Source organism: Rissa tridactyla, chromosome 5 (genome assembly GCF_028500815.1).
Source record: "Rissa tridactyla isolate bRisTri1 chromosome 5, bRisTri1.patW.cur.20221130, whole genome shotgun sequence".
Classification (NCBI taxonomy): domain Eukaryota; kingdom Metazoa; phylum Chordata; class Aves; order Charadriiformes; family Laridae; genus Rissa; species Rissa tridactyla.
Genome location: NC_071470.1, coordinates 24,305,950 through 24,323,380, shown reverse-complemented (window position 1 = coordinate 24,323,380; position 17,431 = coordinate 24,305,950). Strand labels below are relative to the sequence as shown.

The 17,431-nt window shown below is 40.2% G+C and overlaps 2 protein-coding genes across 2 annotated transcripts; one reads left to right on the top strand and one right to left on the bottom strand.

The window, feature by feature from the left end:
- Window positions 1-630: 630 nt before the first annotated feature.
- Window positions 631-10,406, bottom strand: QDPR (quinoid dihydropteridine reductase). Its single transcript, XM_054202085.1, has 7 exons — window positions 10,221-10,406; window positions 9,985-10,077; window positions 8,474-8,570; window positions 6,665-6,805; window positions 4,947-5,055; window positions 3,467-3,550; window positions 631-1,504 (listed from the first exon to the last, which is right to left on the bottom strand). The coding sequence occupies exons 1-7, from the start codon at window positions 10,305-10,307 to the stop codon at window positions 1,399-1,401; spliced, it is 717 nt and encodes a 238-aa protein (XP_054058060.1). The 5' UTR covers window positions 10,308-10,406; the 3' UTR covers window positions 631-1,398.
- A 132-nt stretch (window positions 10,407-10,538) lies between these two features.
- Window positions 10,539-14,374, top strand: CLRN2 (clarin 2). Its single transcript, XM_054202086.1, has 3 exons — window positions 10,539-11,766; window positions 13,467-13,646; window positions 14,083-14,374. The coding sequence occupies exons 1-3, from the start codon at window positions 11,514-11,516 to the stop codon at window positions 14,343-14,345; spliced, it is 696 nt and encodes a 231-aa protein (XP_054058061.1). The 5' UTR covers window positions 10,539-11,513; the 3' UTR covers window positions 14,346-14,374.
- The last annotated feature ends 3,057 nt before the right edge of the window (window positions 14,375-17,431 follow it).

The window sequence follows — 17,431 nt, the reverse complement described above, 5'->3', positions numbered from 1 at the left end:
CCACCTCATGCATTTATACAGCTACTCTGTCTTACAATAAACATAGCCTTTTGTTTAATTAGCTGGATGAGAGCAGCAGTTGAGATATGCAGAGCAGACCCCTGTGAGGCGTTGGAACTGGCACTGGAGCTAGAGCTGCACACGCACAGCAGCACAGAGTGACCAGTGGCGCTGCTTCATGTTCAACTCTCTCCCAACACAGCTGTTCTGCTTCTAGACCTGTGCTGTGGCATTCACACAACATGACACAGAGGGAGACAACTAGTCAGGTTAGGTCTCCATAAGCTTAGCAACCCTCTCCTTAGCACAGACACCTCCCCAAAAAAAGCTAACAGTGCTGGTTCCATCTAAATCTATGCTCGGAATAGGCCATACTTTCACTCTGCAACCAAACTATATTTCCATGTAATGTAGCTGGATTAAAAAGCATTCGCTCCAGCTGAAGGCCTGCCTCTATGCATGGCTAGTAGCTCTTCTGCACCTCTACCACAGAAATGTATTTTATGCAGCACAATCTGAAGGAAATAAGTAAAAAAAGAAAGTCCTTTTCCATAACTGAACTGCAAGTTCAGTTAAACTGCCTAAGATGTTATCCAGATATTTGGGTTACAGTGATTGGAGACAGCCCAGTACATAAAACAATATACATTTATTTAGCACAAAAAGTTCCATATTCAAGTAGAAGTGTATATGCTCTTTCTGGTATTTCTTTACGGTACTTTGCTTTTAGAAAAATTAAAGAACCATCATGACTAAGACAAAGACATACTAATCATTTGGCAGAACAACTGTTTTACCCTACAACTGTAGGCCTGATAGCAGCTTATAAACTGTAAGGCAAATTAGGAACTCCTCCTCAAGTGGGTAATCTCTATGCAGTTCCATTAACTCAAGTGGAACATTCACAAGAAAAAATATTATGAGAACAGGACATCATATATGACTGTAACATTTCCTATAATTACAACCAACATAATATGCAGGGATGGGGTTATATTCTCAGACTGAAGAAGACAGACTACTGAAAGATTTACAGTAAGCTGCCAGAAGCACTTACTGACTGAGGAAAAATCCAACCATTATATATGTGATTATATGACACAATTAAGCACAATTCCCACTTCAGAGAAAACAGGTAAGTTGACATATAATGCTCAGACTTAGGACATCTACAAGCTTTAAAGCCTGCAACTTTCATTTAGAGACAAATACTTGATACTTGTTGGTAAACAAATGCTGATATCACACAACTGACAGCACAGAAATTTTACTTGAAATCTGGTTCCATTAATGACACAATTACAATCACCGGATACAGAATAGCACCCAATTAAACAGGCAGACAGATTTTCCATAGCTTCTCTTTCGCTGAAGTTCCACAGTCTTAAGTGACTGACATCAAAGATGTGCTGCAACTAGTTCAGTCTTCCCTCCTGTAGTTATCACCTGGATTAGACTGCCTGAGTTTGGTCGATTCTTTCCTGCTACCCAGTCATAAAATGTTCTGTTTTAAAATAGATGGATAAAACAGGGTGAAGAGGAGGGAAAAAAAAATACTGTTATCAGGTATATCAACAGAAAGCATAAAATAAAAGCCTGTTACTTTCCCTTCTTTTCCTATTGCCCTCTCTAGTGATTTCTATGTAGCTTGTAAACTAGCAAAGCCATCACTGGATTCAGACCTTCAGAGTGGACAGTAGTCCAGAGAAATCCATAGGGCTTTAGAGTGCACAGACAGGATTTTCAGAACATCTCAAAGGAAAAGGCCAAGAGCTTCAAGCGTCAAAGCGACATGCCAAAGCGGCAAGTTTTTTTCCAAGTTAAAAAAAAATTTTGAAAACAGCTACTTAAGTTGCTTTTATAGTATGTATCAGGAACACAGATTTATGGGTAAAACAGAGTTGCTAAATCCATTACTCTACCAATAGGGCATTATAACACTTAGATATTTAACTGTGAAAGTGGTCTCAGCAGAAGCGCAGAAAGCCTTAAGACATCCAAAACAATGCTGAGTAAGATGGACTCATTCTAGGTAGCATACCAGCACACTCCTTATCAACGTGTAACATGAACTCCATACTCGAAATATAATACAGAAAGTGCAGTATATTTTTCAGATCTATCAACCCTTCCAATATTGCAGACATAGCAGGGTGTTCCAACATGAGAGTCACTATCTGATACAACGGCTTCCAGGGCACAAAATTAGAGTATCGTATGGGAAAAGATCTGCCACATCTTTCCCAAGATGTGGATGTTACCAACACTTAAAAACACTGGATGTTTTTCTTCCACAGCCATTGAGATTTTCTGTTTCCAATGCTGGATTTAAAGTTTAGGGAATTAGAACCCAAGAAACAAAACAAACCAATCAACCTATTTCTCCCGTAAGGAAATAATACTTAAAAGTTAAAATTTAAAAAAAGAATTTGTAAAACCACAACATCTGGCTAAGCAGTCTCTGAAGCACAATAAATTAAAGATCTTTTTTTGAATGTTTTTAGGCCAACTAAATTCAATTGATGGGTCCCTTTTAAAGAGCCACATCAAAGAACTGCAGAGGCTTATGGCAATAAAAAAAATAAAAACCATTTTCCACTCTGACATCCAACTTAAAAAAAAGGAAATCTAATGTCAGAACTAAACTACTCTCTGAACAATTAGCAATCAGGAAATGCAATTTCAGTGTCAGTTCTAAAGGACTTTAAAAATGTGCAAGAGTAAAGCTCTTACAATGTACAAACATAGACTCATCTTTGTTTTTCCTCAAAGAGACAACACAGTTGTGTCCTTATTTTCTGCCTTTTGACAGCTCACCCTCAGCAGAATCTTTACTCCCCACCACATCACAGAAAGCAGTACTTATACTGCACCTTCTCTAACTGAGAGGAATTAGAAAGAGTAAGCCTTATAATCTCAGCCTGCTGTTGAATAAGCTACAGTTGGAAGTTTCAGCATTTTGCAACATCGCTCAGGACAAGTCTTTGTGGATGATGGGGGAAAAAAAAAAAAAACTTGGCAAAATTCCTGCTCTTTTTTAGAAAAATTTAGTCAGGTGAGAGAAGTGAATTAACATACCATAGACTGAGCAGTGAAGTGTGTTTAAAACAAAAAAATCCCACCAAACTTTACCTTTAAGCCAGACCACTATCTCCTGCATCTGCTGCCTGCAATTTAGTTTGACTACAGGCTTTATGGGATTCTCTGGCTTCTAACTGCTTAAGGCTATCTCTCTTGTTGGAGTAACTGATGTAGAGATGCTGAAGTTGACAGAGTTGAGCTAATTCTCTCCAGTTAAGAAGCCTGTGCAATAAACCCAGCGTGATTTAGAAACATACACAATAAGGGGACAATGGAGGAAAAAAACCCACCCAAATTCAAGACAGCTATTTAGAAAGAACATGCAATACGATGCAGCAGCAAAGGGGACAGTGAAGAATTGCTTAGTTATCACATGGATACTCACTTAGCAATGAATTCTAAGGGTGTCCAGGAGCTGAAATCTGCATCAGGCATTGATTTCCTGTTTGCTGGTGTGTCTAAGGTAACCCTGTGATTAAAAAAGATAAGCCTTTTATTTATACATCATGTTTCTGATGAGTGCCACCTGCTTCTATTCATTGCTGTAACATATGCTTGACTTTTATACCACGTGGTATGGATTTCCCTTGCACCCTCTACATGTGTTAACAGCATATAGCCATCAGTTTCCATGTATAGCAAAGGCCCCAGTCTATAATCCCTCACCTTCCTGGCGCGCTGACGACATCCAGCCCATTAGGGTGATCACTTATCCCACAGCTCCCTTGCAGTCTCTCCCATGCAGACAGGGAATGGCAGTAATACGTTCCCATGCACTGCACAGCATATATGCACTACATCCACGCCTCACACCCACTGAAAATGCAGAGAGTGAGCACACAAGCATAGAAGTTTTGGTTTGATGATACGTATTTACACTACACACAGTGATATTAAGGGGTGAATTTCACACAACTCCCTCACTGAGATGCTGCTAACAATCCAAGGTATAATTACTCTCTCAAAAATTCACTCAAGAGCAGAGTTTTTGCATGAGAACTATGCGAGAGCAAAATGCCCAAAGTCCAGTGATCTTGGTGTCTGCCTGTCTGAAAAGCTCTGTAGAAGGTGATGTCAATTATCCAAACACTTTTAATGCTGTTGCTCTCTGACCTGAAGAAGTGTGCATAAGACTGTGTATATGAGGAAAACAAAGCAGGGAGAATTCAGGTAGTGTTCCAAATCCCTATACAGAACCCTTTACTCTTAAGTTTTAGGTCCTGAACTAGATGTGCACCTGGCAAGAAAAATACTTTTAATTTTTGCAGCAGAACTGATAAATGTAGAGAAATTGAAGGACTACTAAGCCATCCACTTTTTACTAGCTTTCCCCATCAAAAAGAAAGCTGTGACAGGCTAAACTTCTATTTTCACAGATCCCCAAAGTGACCTAATTTTACTGATCAAGCATAGAGATACAGCACCTTATGAAGGAGCATCTTTAACCCAGTCAAAACTTGTCAAGTAATCCTTTGCTTAACTATTATCACACAGCTAAGTCTAAAACTCTGCTGAATAGCTCATCTCATTTTCAGAGTTTTGGCTATACTGGGGCAAAGAAAAAAAAAATAATCATGTTAATGCACAGCTACGGTTAAACTGGTTAAAAGTGAATAAAATTTTAATCCTAACATCCACGACTGTTTTGCAAAGAAAAGGAATAGTACTTAATCATTTCTACGGTGACTTGCATATCGTTTTGTTCATACATTCAAAATGCCTCCTTTCTCTATGAAACTCTAAATACGTCTGAGAAGCTCTTTGTGTACCGTGAACAGGACATGGCAAGAATATTCATGTGACTCTAGGTTACAGTAGTAATTAAATTAAACAACGCAGGCAGAGGCCACTATGCAGCCACTTACGGTAAAACAGCAACAGCAGCGGAACCGGATGGCAAGCCACTATTGGCACCAGCTAAACTCTGACAAAGCTGATGCACTGCTCCTTTGGCCATGCCGTAGGCAATCATCCCTACCAATTAAAAACAGGAAAATTAGAGCACAATCAAAACAGCTCTCAGTATGCGGTATGATAGCAACTCAAATTATTTGATTAATATTAAGTTTAAGACCACTTACCACAGCCAGAACAGAATCAGAGTTTTAAATTATACCAAAACATACATATTAAAAGGAAAAAAAAAAAAAGGAAAAACCAAAAAGCTCTTACTAGACATCCAGAACTATCATAGAACTCAGTTTACTCAGCGCTATAGAAATAAGCAGCTTACCAAGTCGTGCTTCTACATTTCTTAGCTATCACTGTCATATTACTTCTGTAACTGTTCATATAACTCTCAGTATTCTTTAATTTGCATTATGCGAGTCAATATTTACACATAGGAAAAGAAAATTCACACTAACAGCAAAAAAGAAAAAGATTCCTTCCATAATGACTGGTAGTAACAAGCCTAACAAATCATATTTGCAAAAGTTGAGTAACAACTCTTTCCCAATTCTTCCTGATGTTAATAAGTTGCATGTGTTTGCCCAAAGCACTGCTGTGTTTTTCAGAAAAATCCAGACTTGTTGAAACCAACTAGTTCAAAACATGAAAGCAGACCGCTGTAATTCCTGTGTTGTGCTCCCTACCTCCCAAAATCACCCAAACAAAAAACAACATGAAAGTTTGCCAGAGTTCACATTTTTTCATTTGTATATGGTCAGTCAGTAGTACACAGTAAATTACTCATCTACTTATTCTCATAAAACAAGCCTTTTATCTTCAGACTATGCCCAATGCAGTTGTAAACATAGAAGATAAATCATTAACTAGAAAATACAACATATTTTTCCTGAACAGTTTTAGATACAGCTTTCAGGAATATTCATAAGTATTACATGTTGTAAAATGTTAGTATCTATGTCTCTTCAAAATATTATTGAAGTCAAACTAATAAAAGATTGGGAAATAAGAGTATTTGTCTCAAACTTTCCTTTCCCAGCCTGTGGGCTTGTGTGTCCGTGCCCTTTTTTTCTTTTTAAATTTTAAATTGGTCCCAGACTTCTTCCTCCATGTAGACCAACATGGTGAGAAGGGAGATGAAAAAATTAATAAAGTTCATATTAAATAGCTAGCAGAGGGCAAAGCCGAAGGTCAACAAGCTTATCTAAGTCTGAAGCAAAGGCAGACTGGAATCAGAACATGAACAGGACAAACACGTTTAACAGAATTAGCTGAGTCCTCACCAATGGAAAAATTGGGCAATTAAGGACCCTGCCTTTCAGAACACAAATAGGAGATTAAACTCTATTTTAAAGACAGTACTTACACCACGCTGTGTGATTCTATTCTTATTTTCCAAACTTTTTTTTACTGTATCATGTATTAGTACATTTCACCAATGCCTGTCAAATACTATTTAAACACTGATCCTATCTGTTTGCCCTCCAGCTTCACGAGATTCAGTACTGCTACCTACAAAACTACACTTTCCTAAGTTCTTCAGCAGCAATTTTCCATTTGTACTAGGTGTCAAGAAATTGGGGAGTGAAACTGTTGCTTCACAAACAAGAATGCTCAGACTAACACATAGCTATAATTGCTGATGTCCCAGCAGTTATCATACATTGCATTTTACCTGGAGTTCCAGACAAAGCAGCTTGAGCTCCTGTCAAAGTCAAGAGGCCGCCTTCTTTCAGATGTTTTGTGGCTAGGTGGCTGGAAATAGTGGATGTCCAAACGCTCTGCTTCCACATCAGATCACAGTTTTTGTATAAAGCTGATTGGGAAGAGAATTAGTGAAACTAACTAAAAGATAGAAGATTTGTAACTCTCATTTCCTTACTGTCACACAGAGTCTAACAGCCTATGAAAACATGCTTTCTACCATCTTCTACTTCCACATTGGGTAAAACATCGATTTATGTCTTTCGTATCTCCTTTATCTTTGGAGTCTGAGTCCCAGCTCTACGGCATGTATTCCAGGTAATTATCTTTCTCACTACCAGAAATTAAAAAAATAAAATAAACAAACATGAGATAGTTTCATTAGTGGTTCAAAGATTTTCAAGCTCTTGAAACCCCTGTAGGGGTTGCCTCAATCTATGTCAAGGATCTCAAAACTCTCACATTAGTCTCATCTCACCGTGTAGCAGCACGATCTGTCTCTTTCCATAACTTCCTCACTGACTGCAAAAGAGCTATGCTCCATTAGTGTGCAGATAGAGTCTCCAAGAGACAAAGGAGTTGAAAAAGAGGTATTTAGTTCTTATAACCAGATTATTTCATAAACCAAGAATCAACCTGCCTGTCTGACAGTAGTATGTTGGAATGGAATATCGAAGATGCACGCATCTGCACTGTACTAAGTGTGCATTCCAGTGCCCCTACGTACTGGAGCGCAGCCTCTGGTAAGGCAGCCTACTAGTGAAGGTGCACCAGCAACTTCAAATTGAGCAAAACTTGAACTCTCATCACTGTTTTTTATTATCAATATCTGCATGGGAAAAGAGGAAAAACAATAACTAGCCATGTCAAAATTTTCAGTATTCAGAAAGAAGTGTTTCCATAACGCAATATGGAATAAGCATAAATAACTCTGTGACATAAGCCAACCACCTACCCCAAGATATCCTGCAACGCTGCCAATAACATTACTACAAATTAGGGTTATGATAAATTACCTGATTTAAAATATGGTGCACACTAATAACAACCAATATAATGCAACTCCAGTGTAAGTGTGTATGCGTTTCCATATAGTCTCTCTTTAAAAAGTAATCTTTGCTTGTAATGTCTGAACTAGAAGAGGGGAAGAAAAGGACATATTTTACCAGATTTACTCCAGGCAGAAAACAAGGCTTTTTTTTTTCCTTGTATCTCTATACTAGTGCATAAAGTATAAAATTTCATTCTGAATGTTACATGTTTAAAAGGTTTTTTAAAGCTGAAGATTCTTTTCTGTAGCATGATCTCAGCTCATTAGACAGCTCCTTCCCATACTGTATTGCACAGTAATAGCTCAGAGAGCTGCACAAGGCAACTGAGGTTTTATGCATAAAGCAATAAATTAGGAAACAACATCAATGTTTCTACCCAGCCACTGTCCTATGTAACTTGCCTGACATGGGTAAGCTCAGCAAAAGTTAGTTCATAGATAACAATGCTAAACTCCTTCATAAAGTGCATCAATATTTTTTCCGATGAAAACTCGTGCATCAAAAAGTATTACTGAGACTAGTAAGCACTGTAAAAATTTAACAGACAGCAATAATTCAGAAAAGTACTAAGAAGCATTGTAACTGAGCTATCTTGTACTTTTACACTCACGTCGTCTTCTGGACTCGGGAAGAAAGATGATCTCAAATACCTCTATTACCGTGATTTTTAAGGATTACTCTCAGATTTCGTTCATGTGTTCACTAGCATGCATGTACTAAAGGCTTACATTTAGCTTTGGCGCTGCCTCCAGCCCATCCGCCTGCTACACACAAGATTGCATCCACCTTTTCTTCACCAAGAAGTTTTCCAACCTCCGCTGTCACCTTCATTACATAGGACAAAGACATATTGAAAATACTGGACTGATCAAGTAAAGGAGTAAACATCAAGGCTGCCTTAAAGTTACTTATTTCCAGTTATGTAGCTAAGTAACGCAACACATAGCAATTTAAACAGCAGCAGAAAATTAAAAATTTATGATCTATGAAATCAAAACAAAATAATTTTGTTGAAAGATAATTATAGATGAAAGTCAGACCATACAGTATACGATGTCACTGGAAATAACTGATTTGAGCAGGACTGGAAGATCCAACGCTTACCTATAACATTAACAAAGTTTTTTATTTGTGACTTACTTTTTGACACGTTTTTCTCTGGGTACAGTGCTGTTTAATACAGGAAATGAAACTCCAGGTCTGACCAGAACTACTGGTGTCACTTTTGATGACAGTGCAAGAAATGAACAACTAAAGATTAGCCTTCTTATTGCTTCTATGTAGACCACAACCATCAGTTTGAGTCTGACCCCTAAATTTGAGTTTATATACTAGATATCCAGTATCTTTTTTCTCTTTCAAATGTAAGGCTTTACGGTTGGCAATTAATTAGTCAGCTATGAATTTTATGTCAAAGTGAAAAGCACATCTCTCTATAAAAGAAAAAAACCACTGTTTTCACAAAGGCTTGGTATTGAAAACCACACTGCAAACATTTTATATAAGTCTCTAAAAGCCTTAAGAGTTGTGTAACTATAAAGAAAACATATTGGCTAGTGATTCAGTTTATCAATAAGAGAAATAGGTTCAAAAATTAAAATTTAAGAAAAAATGATCCTATCTCTCGAGAATAAAGCAAAACAGTTTTTAGGTTAGCTTTGATCGTCCCATGTTCACTTTTGCAGAAACCAGTGGATTCTCTCCGGATCCTATCGGGCCATGCTTTGAGTATACCATCTACCCTCACACAACGCATTTAGGAGTTAGGACATCGGAAAGAAGCACTGCCTGCTAAAATGTCCTAATCCATCGTCATCTGATTCAGTCCATGACTCCGCGACTTTTCAAGTCACCGTGAGAAAAATAATGTAAAACTGCCTCACGTTCTGAACGTCCAAAATGCCAGATCGAGCTCTTTCTGCACATTCACGCATGCATGCGGTTAAAAGGAAGTTACAGAAAAAAGCAGCAGCGACGAACAGGAGCCGGGATGTTCGTGCTCACAACCGGCAGCAGGACCGACACCGCCCGGGCTCCTCCGCCCCACACGGCGGCTTCTCGCCTGAAGCCGGCCCCATCCCCACCGCCGCCTTCCTCACTGACGCAGCGGCGGGCAAGGGGCGAACGGCGGCGAACAGGCGTGGGGAGAGGCTGGATGCAGCGCTTCCACAGCCCGGCCCGGAGAGAGCCGCCTCTAGCCCCCGGGCAGCGCCCGCCCCGCGCCCCGACGCGGACCCACCTGCTCGGCCTGCTCGGGGAAGGACTCGGTCGCCCCCACCACCACGTTGGCGCTGGCGTCCTCGTTCTCCGCTAGGTCGATGCTGGCCACCCACTGCCGCGGCGAGAGAAGCGGCGCGTTAGCGGGCCCGCTCCCGCAAACGCCTGAGGCGGCCCCGAGCGTGGGACGCCCTCCCGGCTGACGGCTCACCGCTGGGGCCGGCTCCCTGCCTCGCCACCCCCCGGCCCGCCGCTTACCCAGTTCCTGGACTTGAAGTACCGAACGCACTGGGACCCCAGCGCCCCTCTGCCGCCGTACACCAGCACCCTGCCCACCGCGGCCATGCCCGCTGCCCGCTCGCCCGGCTGTAGATCTAGATCTAGATCTAGATGTAGATCAAGCTCAAGCTCCTCTCTCCCCGCCCGGCCGGCCCCGCCTGCGCATGCGGGCTGCCCCCGGCGGGGTAGGGGGGGCGCTCGAGGGGCGGCGGCGCCCGGCCATAGGGGGCCGTGCCGGAGGAGGGCAAGGCCCGGTGCCTCGGCCGAGCCCCAGCCCGCCCCCCGGGGGCTGACGGGGTGCCGCCGCGGCAGTTTTACCTCAGGAAGTCCCGCGGCTGCCCCGGGCCTTCAGCGCCTGGCTCAGGGCGAAAAGCCGGCCCCCCCTCTCCCCACCCGGCCTGAGCTCCAGCGGCGGGCTGTGTTACCTGCCCGCTAGGGATACTGCCGGGATTAATTAATTAGTGGTTATAAAGGCCCCTGCAGGTCTTGAGTAGCAGTAACCGTAGAAGCGCTGGTAATTACGGCCGGTTTCCTTTAGCGCTCCTGGATCGCACCTGTAGCTTCAATGGCGCCGCTCGCTGCGCTCCCCGAGACCCGGGGCCGGCCGGGCCCCCCCGGGCGGCGAGGGGCGGCGTGCGCCCCGTTCCCAGTGCAGAAGGTTCATAGGAGGCACCTCGGCAGCCTGGAACACGGCCTCTGTCCCCCCGAGAACAGCCTTGGAGAGGAAGGGCAGCGCTCGCAGCTCCGGCGGCGGTGACATTTAGACGCCGGGCGGGAGCGGGCGCAAACAGAAGGCAGCCGAGGCGCCTGCAGAATCCTGATACCAAATTATGTGTTTTTAATGCTTTGTCCCTTGCACATGGCTATTTACCTACGTTTTTAATAATCTGAAAAAAAACGGATTCTGCTTCTAATTTTCTTCCTGTGAGGTGTCAGTAAAGAACTTGATGTCATTTGAGCAGGACAATTAAACCTCCGATGAAACATTAGCCGGGCAATAGATATAGGATTACTTTCTGCAGAAACAAGCATCATTGCACTACAGCATAATGAAGCTGTTACTTGCAAGCATCTCAGGATGTTGTCGCACCAAATTATATTTTTGAGCTTGATTTTTAACCGTACAGATTAATTTCTGTAGCTTCAAAATACAATGAGATGTATTTTGAAACACCCGCTGTTCATTTGTGGATTTTGGAGCATGAGAAAAAATGGGAAATGTGTCTGACTGCTGCAGAGAGGCCTTGGAGGTGATTCCTTGAAACCACGAGGATGCCTGGCTGTTTTAAAAAGACTTTATTTGCCTTGGCTTCTCTAATAAGTTTTGCATCTTTTATCTTGATTGTTGTTGCGATGGGGACCCCAAAGTGGACGACTGGAAAGATCCTTTGCAAAACAGGAGCTGATTTGGTCAATGCCACAGATCCAGAGCTGGTCAAGTTCATCGGAGAAATTTACTATGGACTGTTTCGGGGCGGCAAAATACGCCAGTGCGGGCTGGGCGGGCGGCGTTCCAAATTCACAAGTAAGTACAATTTTGGTTTAATCTTTAGCCTAATGTCTAGTTCAACTTTAAAAGCACTCTATTCTTTTTGTTTACAGAACCTAGAGAATGAAAATCATTATTATTAAATTTATATTTGTGGCTGACTTGCGGTCTTCATGGTTTGGGATCTAAGTGTGAATGTAAAATCACTACCATTTCAGGCTAGCTTTTTTCTTCCAGTTATATTCTGTAGTCCTGGAATCAAGATAGGGGAAAAAAAAAATCCCTAGGGCTAAACAGATGGTTTCCTTTTAGTCTTGTGAAGGGAGCGAGAGTCATTTGGAGATGACCCTGTAAATCATACTTTCCCCTCAACCGACTCTTTCGTATTCCAAGCGTTGCTCTGCAATCTCTCTGTGCCTTCTTGCCTTCTCTGTTGAATGCCTCCCCTTTTTTTATCCTTTAAGAAATAGAGATTTATTTAGCCCACATTTCTGTGTTTCTCTAGCTGTCCTAATGCAGATGTCTGCCATAGCAGATACTCATTATTAACAGGTTGAAGAAATTTTTACCCTTTTTTCTGCTAACTTTGGAGAGACAAAATTGCTGAACTCTTCAAAAACGTAGAAACTCTTACAAATGTATTCCTTTTAACTTACAAGATTTTCTTGAGGTCTCAAAAGAACTTAGATGTTGATCTGTACTTTGGATCATTTCCAGTTTTCACACATCCTGTGCTGTAGTGAAAACGATATTTTCCATTGAAGATTTTCAGGGCTCTTCTTGATCAGCTTCTCTCTTTCCTGTCAGTCAGCATGTCACCTACAATTCCCTACTCACATTTCCTCTGATTCTGTTACTAAAAGGCTGCAGTTTAAACTGAATACTGAGGTGCTCCACACTTCCCTGCTGCTGGCCAATCTGGCCCTCCAACAAAGTAACTCTGTGAAGATAAATCTAAGAAAGTTACCATTCTTTAGAGACAGGCGAGTGACAGGCTACTGAGGAAGAGCTCATGCCTGTAGGAAAACATGTGAGCACTTCGCATAAAGCTCACCCAACTGCGATACTTTACAAGCTTCCTACAGATGTAACTAAAACACTGCCAGATACCCAGAAGAGCAGAAAGAGCATCTCACTAATGAGTAACCAAGAATGGAATCTGAAAGCGGAAACCTATGGGATTAGGAAGTATGAAATCAGAGTAGATCTCACTAGAGCCAGTATTAAAGAGAGGAAGAGAGAGAAAGAATAACATCATGAGGAAATAAACATGGAGTGATACTATTTTAGACAGCAAGGGGCTGGACAAGGAAACTGGGACTATCAGACTTCAAAGGGATGAGATTAAGAGCATGGGACAGGAATTAGAAGCTCAAAAAATAGAGGTTAGGATGGAGAGCAGAGGTGGAAAAGAGACAGAAAAGAATGCAGCAGACAATACAGCAGCAGAGATAAAGATATTAACACAACTAAATAAATAAAGCAGGACTGAAGCCTGAATCCTCATTCACAGACCCTGTGTGAAGGATTGTTCCTGTAGTAGAACATCCCTGGTTTGTCTGATGCAGTGACAAATAAAGCATCGTGAAATAAGATGTGTGTAATTACCCGAATTGACCGTCTCTGTAAAATATAGTCTTAAAAAGTGTAATTTAAGTTTGTAGACCCAGCACAGTGTGATGTTTACTGTTGTCAAGAAAAAATACACACTGAATAGATGATTTTTTTCTTGACAGTTTTCCCACACATGGTGAAAAAGCTGAATACAGGCCTGCACGTGATGATTATAATGTTCCTCTGTGTGGCCATTTTCTTTTCTCTGGTCAGTTTTGGATTCTGCATTCTTAACGCCATAAAAGTTCCTTACCGGGCTATTAAAGGTCCTGCAGGAGTATGCCTTTGGAACTTCCTTGCAGGTAAAATTATTTACCAGTATTTTTCATTAATCGCATTTGTATAAAACGTTAAAAGTAAAAGTGCCTTCTCTTGCCTTACTCAATATCTTCCTGATTTAAATACTTGTGAATAAAATTAAGTTAGCAGCAAATTCTCATCTATCATAACAGAACTGTCAGGTGGCATCTCGGTTTATTGTGCCTAGTCAACTTTTTACAGGAGCTGTGATTGCCAGTCTTCAGGCTCCTTATCACCGATAAAAGCGCTTTATTACAAATGCTGAAATGATGTTTGGCCTTACAATAAAAACTAAGCATTTTAAAGGTGTTTAAGCCATGCCTAAATCTACCCCTACTCAGTATAATGCTCACTGTTGTAGTCAATAAGCCTTTCTGAAGCACAACCAAACTGTCTGTCGTGATAACAATGGTGAATACTTCTTTCATTTTGTTGCAGGTGGATTTGTTGTACTTGCAGTCACCAGCTTTATGGCTGCTGTGAAACTTCATCACCTTACAGAAAGAATTGCCAATTTTCGGGAAATTTTTCAATTTGTTATTTTAGAAGAACGGTTTGAGGACTGTTTTTGGCTTTGTGTGGCAAGTGCCACAACACATGCAGTAAATTTGCTGCTAATAGCCATTAGTGGGATCAATTTCCCTAAAATTAAGACTAAAACAGAAGAAGCAAATGTTACAGCAGAAGATATCATGTATTAATAAATCTACACAAAACTACTTTGGTCAAGTGAACTGTCTTGATAGAAACAGCTTCTTGGCTCTTCAGCTTTTGATTTGGATGGACGATTTTGGTATAAACATGGGTAAAGAGGTCACTTGTGAAAATCTGTGTTATTTTTTAAGGTCAGTCTACATTACCAGCAATTGACATGTATAGGAAAGTGGGAAAAACAAATGCTACAAATATCATTATTCTCAAAACTGACCAGTATCTGCAGTGAACATATGCTGTTCACAGTTTTTAGAAAATTTGCATTTTGAGATATTTTAGAAAACTAAGGAAACACAAAATTTCACCTAAACTAAGTGTCTTTTTTGTTTAGAAAGAAAATATGTGTATCACAAATCTTTGATAATATAGGGTTACTTCAAAACAGACAGAATGGACATTTGCCAATTACCTTCACAGAATTATCTGGAAAATGTTGAGAGGGCCATATGAGATATGTTTAATGATGTTACACTGCATTGAAAAAGAAGACTTCTTCATCTGGGAGGCTAAAGTTAAGGGGAAGCACTGGCTAAGTATGTGTGAAATGTTTTTGGAACAGAAATTATCAAACCCATAAAGTGAGAAAAGTAATGTTTATGGGATGTTAGTAGGCTATGAAAAAATTATTAGCTGCAAGATGAAGGCTTCATTGCAGCTTCTGGAAGTAAAGTAAACAGAATATAAGTAATAGTGCTTTTAGAAAACTTGGAAAATAATAATGTGACAGATTAATTGTCTTCAGAACCCTCTCGATACTTACGTCTATCTGAAATCAAGTAAAAGTGATGTATGATGAAACAGTATTAAAATGAATAAAAATGGTGAAATGGATGGGAAAGTTACTGTGTTAGGAACTATCATAATTTTGATAGGCATTCAACCAGTTCTTGGGTCATGGGTAATGAATAATTCCGAGAAAACAATATGCCATTAAGCATGTCATTTTTAGAATTTGACTACTACAGTGAACACATACTAACATATTAGCAATAAAACCTACACATAACTGAAGAATGTCTTTGAATGAATGAAAGAAGTTATCATCTAAATTAATTATTTTGCAGTCAGTTACTCTTCTTCAGACCACTAGGTTGTGTAACTCTATTCTTGTGAAAAGCTCTTTGAAAAGAATAGTAACTTTTTTAGAAAATGAATTCAAAGTGTTTTAAGAACATGTCAGGAAATACAAAAATTCCTTAATTTTTATTTGAAAAGACTTCTTCACAAAAATATTACTGTAAGGGTCAAGTATTTTCAGTATTATCACTGAAGTCTGCAGAACACTCGGTAAAGAAAGTTGCTAGAATGAGCTGATGTTTAACATGTTTGCTGATTAGGCCACTTATTTAGATATTTAAATAAGGACTTATAACTTGGCTTAAGCATATGAGTTTCATATCTTTGGCCCAAATACTTATTTTCCATGCTCTTTTTACTTTGTTTTCATCTAAAGACCAATGAAAACAGATGTTTTATGGAGTAAATTCTACTTTCATTTGGTATTCTTATGAAATCAGTTATGCTGTTGTAAAACTATTCAAAGTACTCTCAATTTACACAGCAGACTCAAATCACTGTGTTCACTAAATGCTTCAGCAATGTATGTGCAAGCTCTGTGTGAGGTAAGAAATGAAAAATATTGATGTCCTTTTCAGCACACATGCAGCAAGACCAGCAGACATTTGGCAGTCAGTGGCTTAGTTCCAGCGGAAACTTTATTAGCCAAACTCAACGTACAGATGCAATGAGTGGTGTCTGTTACTGTAGCCTGTACCATCTCTTGTTTTGGCCCTACAAGTTTAGGATTATGAGCGAAGCAGAAATTTTTGAGGGTGCTTCTGCAATAGGCCCTAATAATCCGTGTTCTTCAAGACAGTATTAGCCACTGTTTTTTTTAGGAGCACTACATTTTTTCTTTAAAAGTCCCATAAAAATTTAAGAGACAGATGGAAAGTTTCGATAAGTCTAGAGCACTGTTACAATTTTAGCATAAAGGAGACTCAGTAAGGAAGAAAAAGTGATTCCTAATTTATACCACCAACTTACTTCACTGTTCTTCTAATTTTACTGGTGCTTTCCCTCAGTCTCTACCCTTGGCCACGGCTCCGGGCAGCAAACCAGCCCAGTCTATGAAGGTGTCTGAGATGGTAATGAAGTAGGGTTTAATATATTAAAGCTTTAAACTAATTGAAGTAGGTGCTTAATATATTAGAACTGTAAATTAGAGTAGGAGCTTAATTTAAGAGACTGGGCGCCTTAAGGCTGTACAAAGAGCAGATGCAACAGCTGTAGTACTAAATGTCAGAACGTATCTCCTGTTTTTTAAGAAAGAATGCTTTAGGTCAGTATAACCTTGTAGTAGAAGCTTACCTCTCAAAACAAGGGGCCCAGGGTTACTGAGGAATGCAGAGACTAGTCAAAACTAACACTTTTGATGCATCAGCAAGAATAAAGAAGTAGAGCAGAGGCCTGCAGTTCACCCAGAAGTCACAACGATGAAGAGGAGCGGAGGAAGTAAACGATGACCAGATGTCTTTGAAGACCATCGAGAGACTCTAGTGCGCATGCGGGAGTGGGCAGTAACCTGTAATAATGAGTTAATGAACAGGTAATCATTTCTTGGAAAACTAGTGAATATACATACATAGTACGTATTTAAACTGTACATCTAAATCAGCCGGGGCGCACATTAGGTGGAGCAATCCCCTGTGCGCCCGGCGCTGCAATAAAGAATATCTGTTAATAGTCACCAAGGCTATTGAGTCTTAATTCGGCATTTCACAGCATCAGTAACAGCACAGTACTGTCCAGAAAAATGTCCACAAAGGCCTCTGTGGTTACACCACCTTCACCTCAGAAAATTCTGAGTGGCTCTGGAATAGAAGACCTTAAACTGCAGTATAATTACACAAGTAGAAAATGAAATATTTGTCATTTGTAATTGTTCTATGAACATAAAATTTACAAGTAGTTGTACAGAAAGAATTATATTGTAACATGTAACTTAGCCTTTATTAAATGGAATTCTCTTTAGGAAGTGAAAAGGAAGCAGATTTTAGGATTGTCCACATAG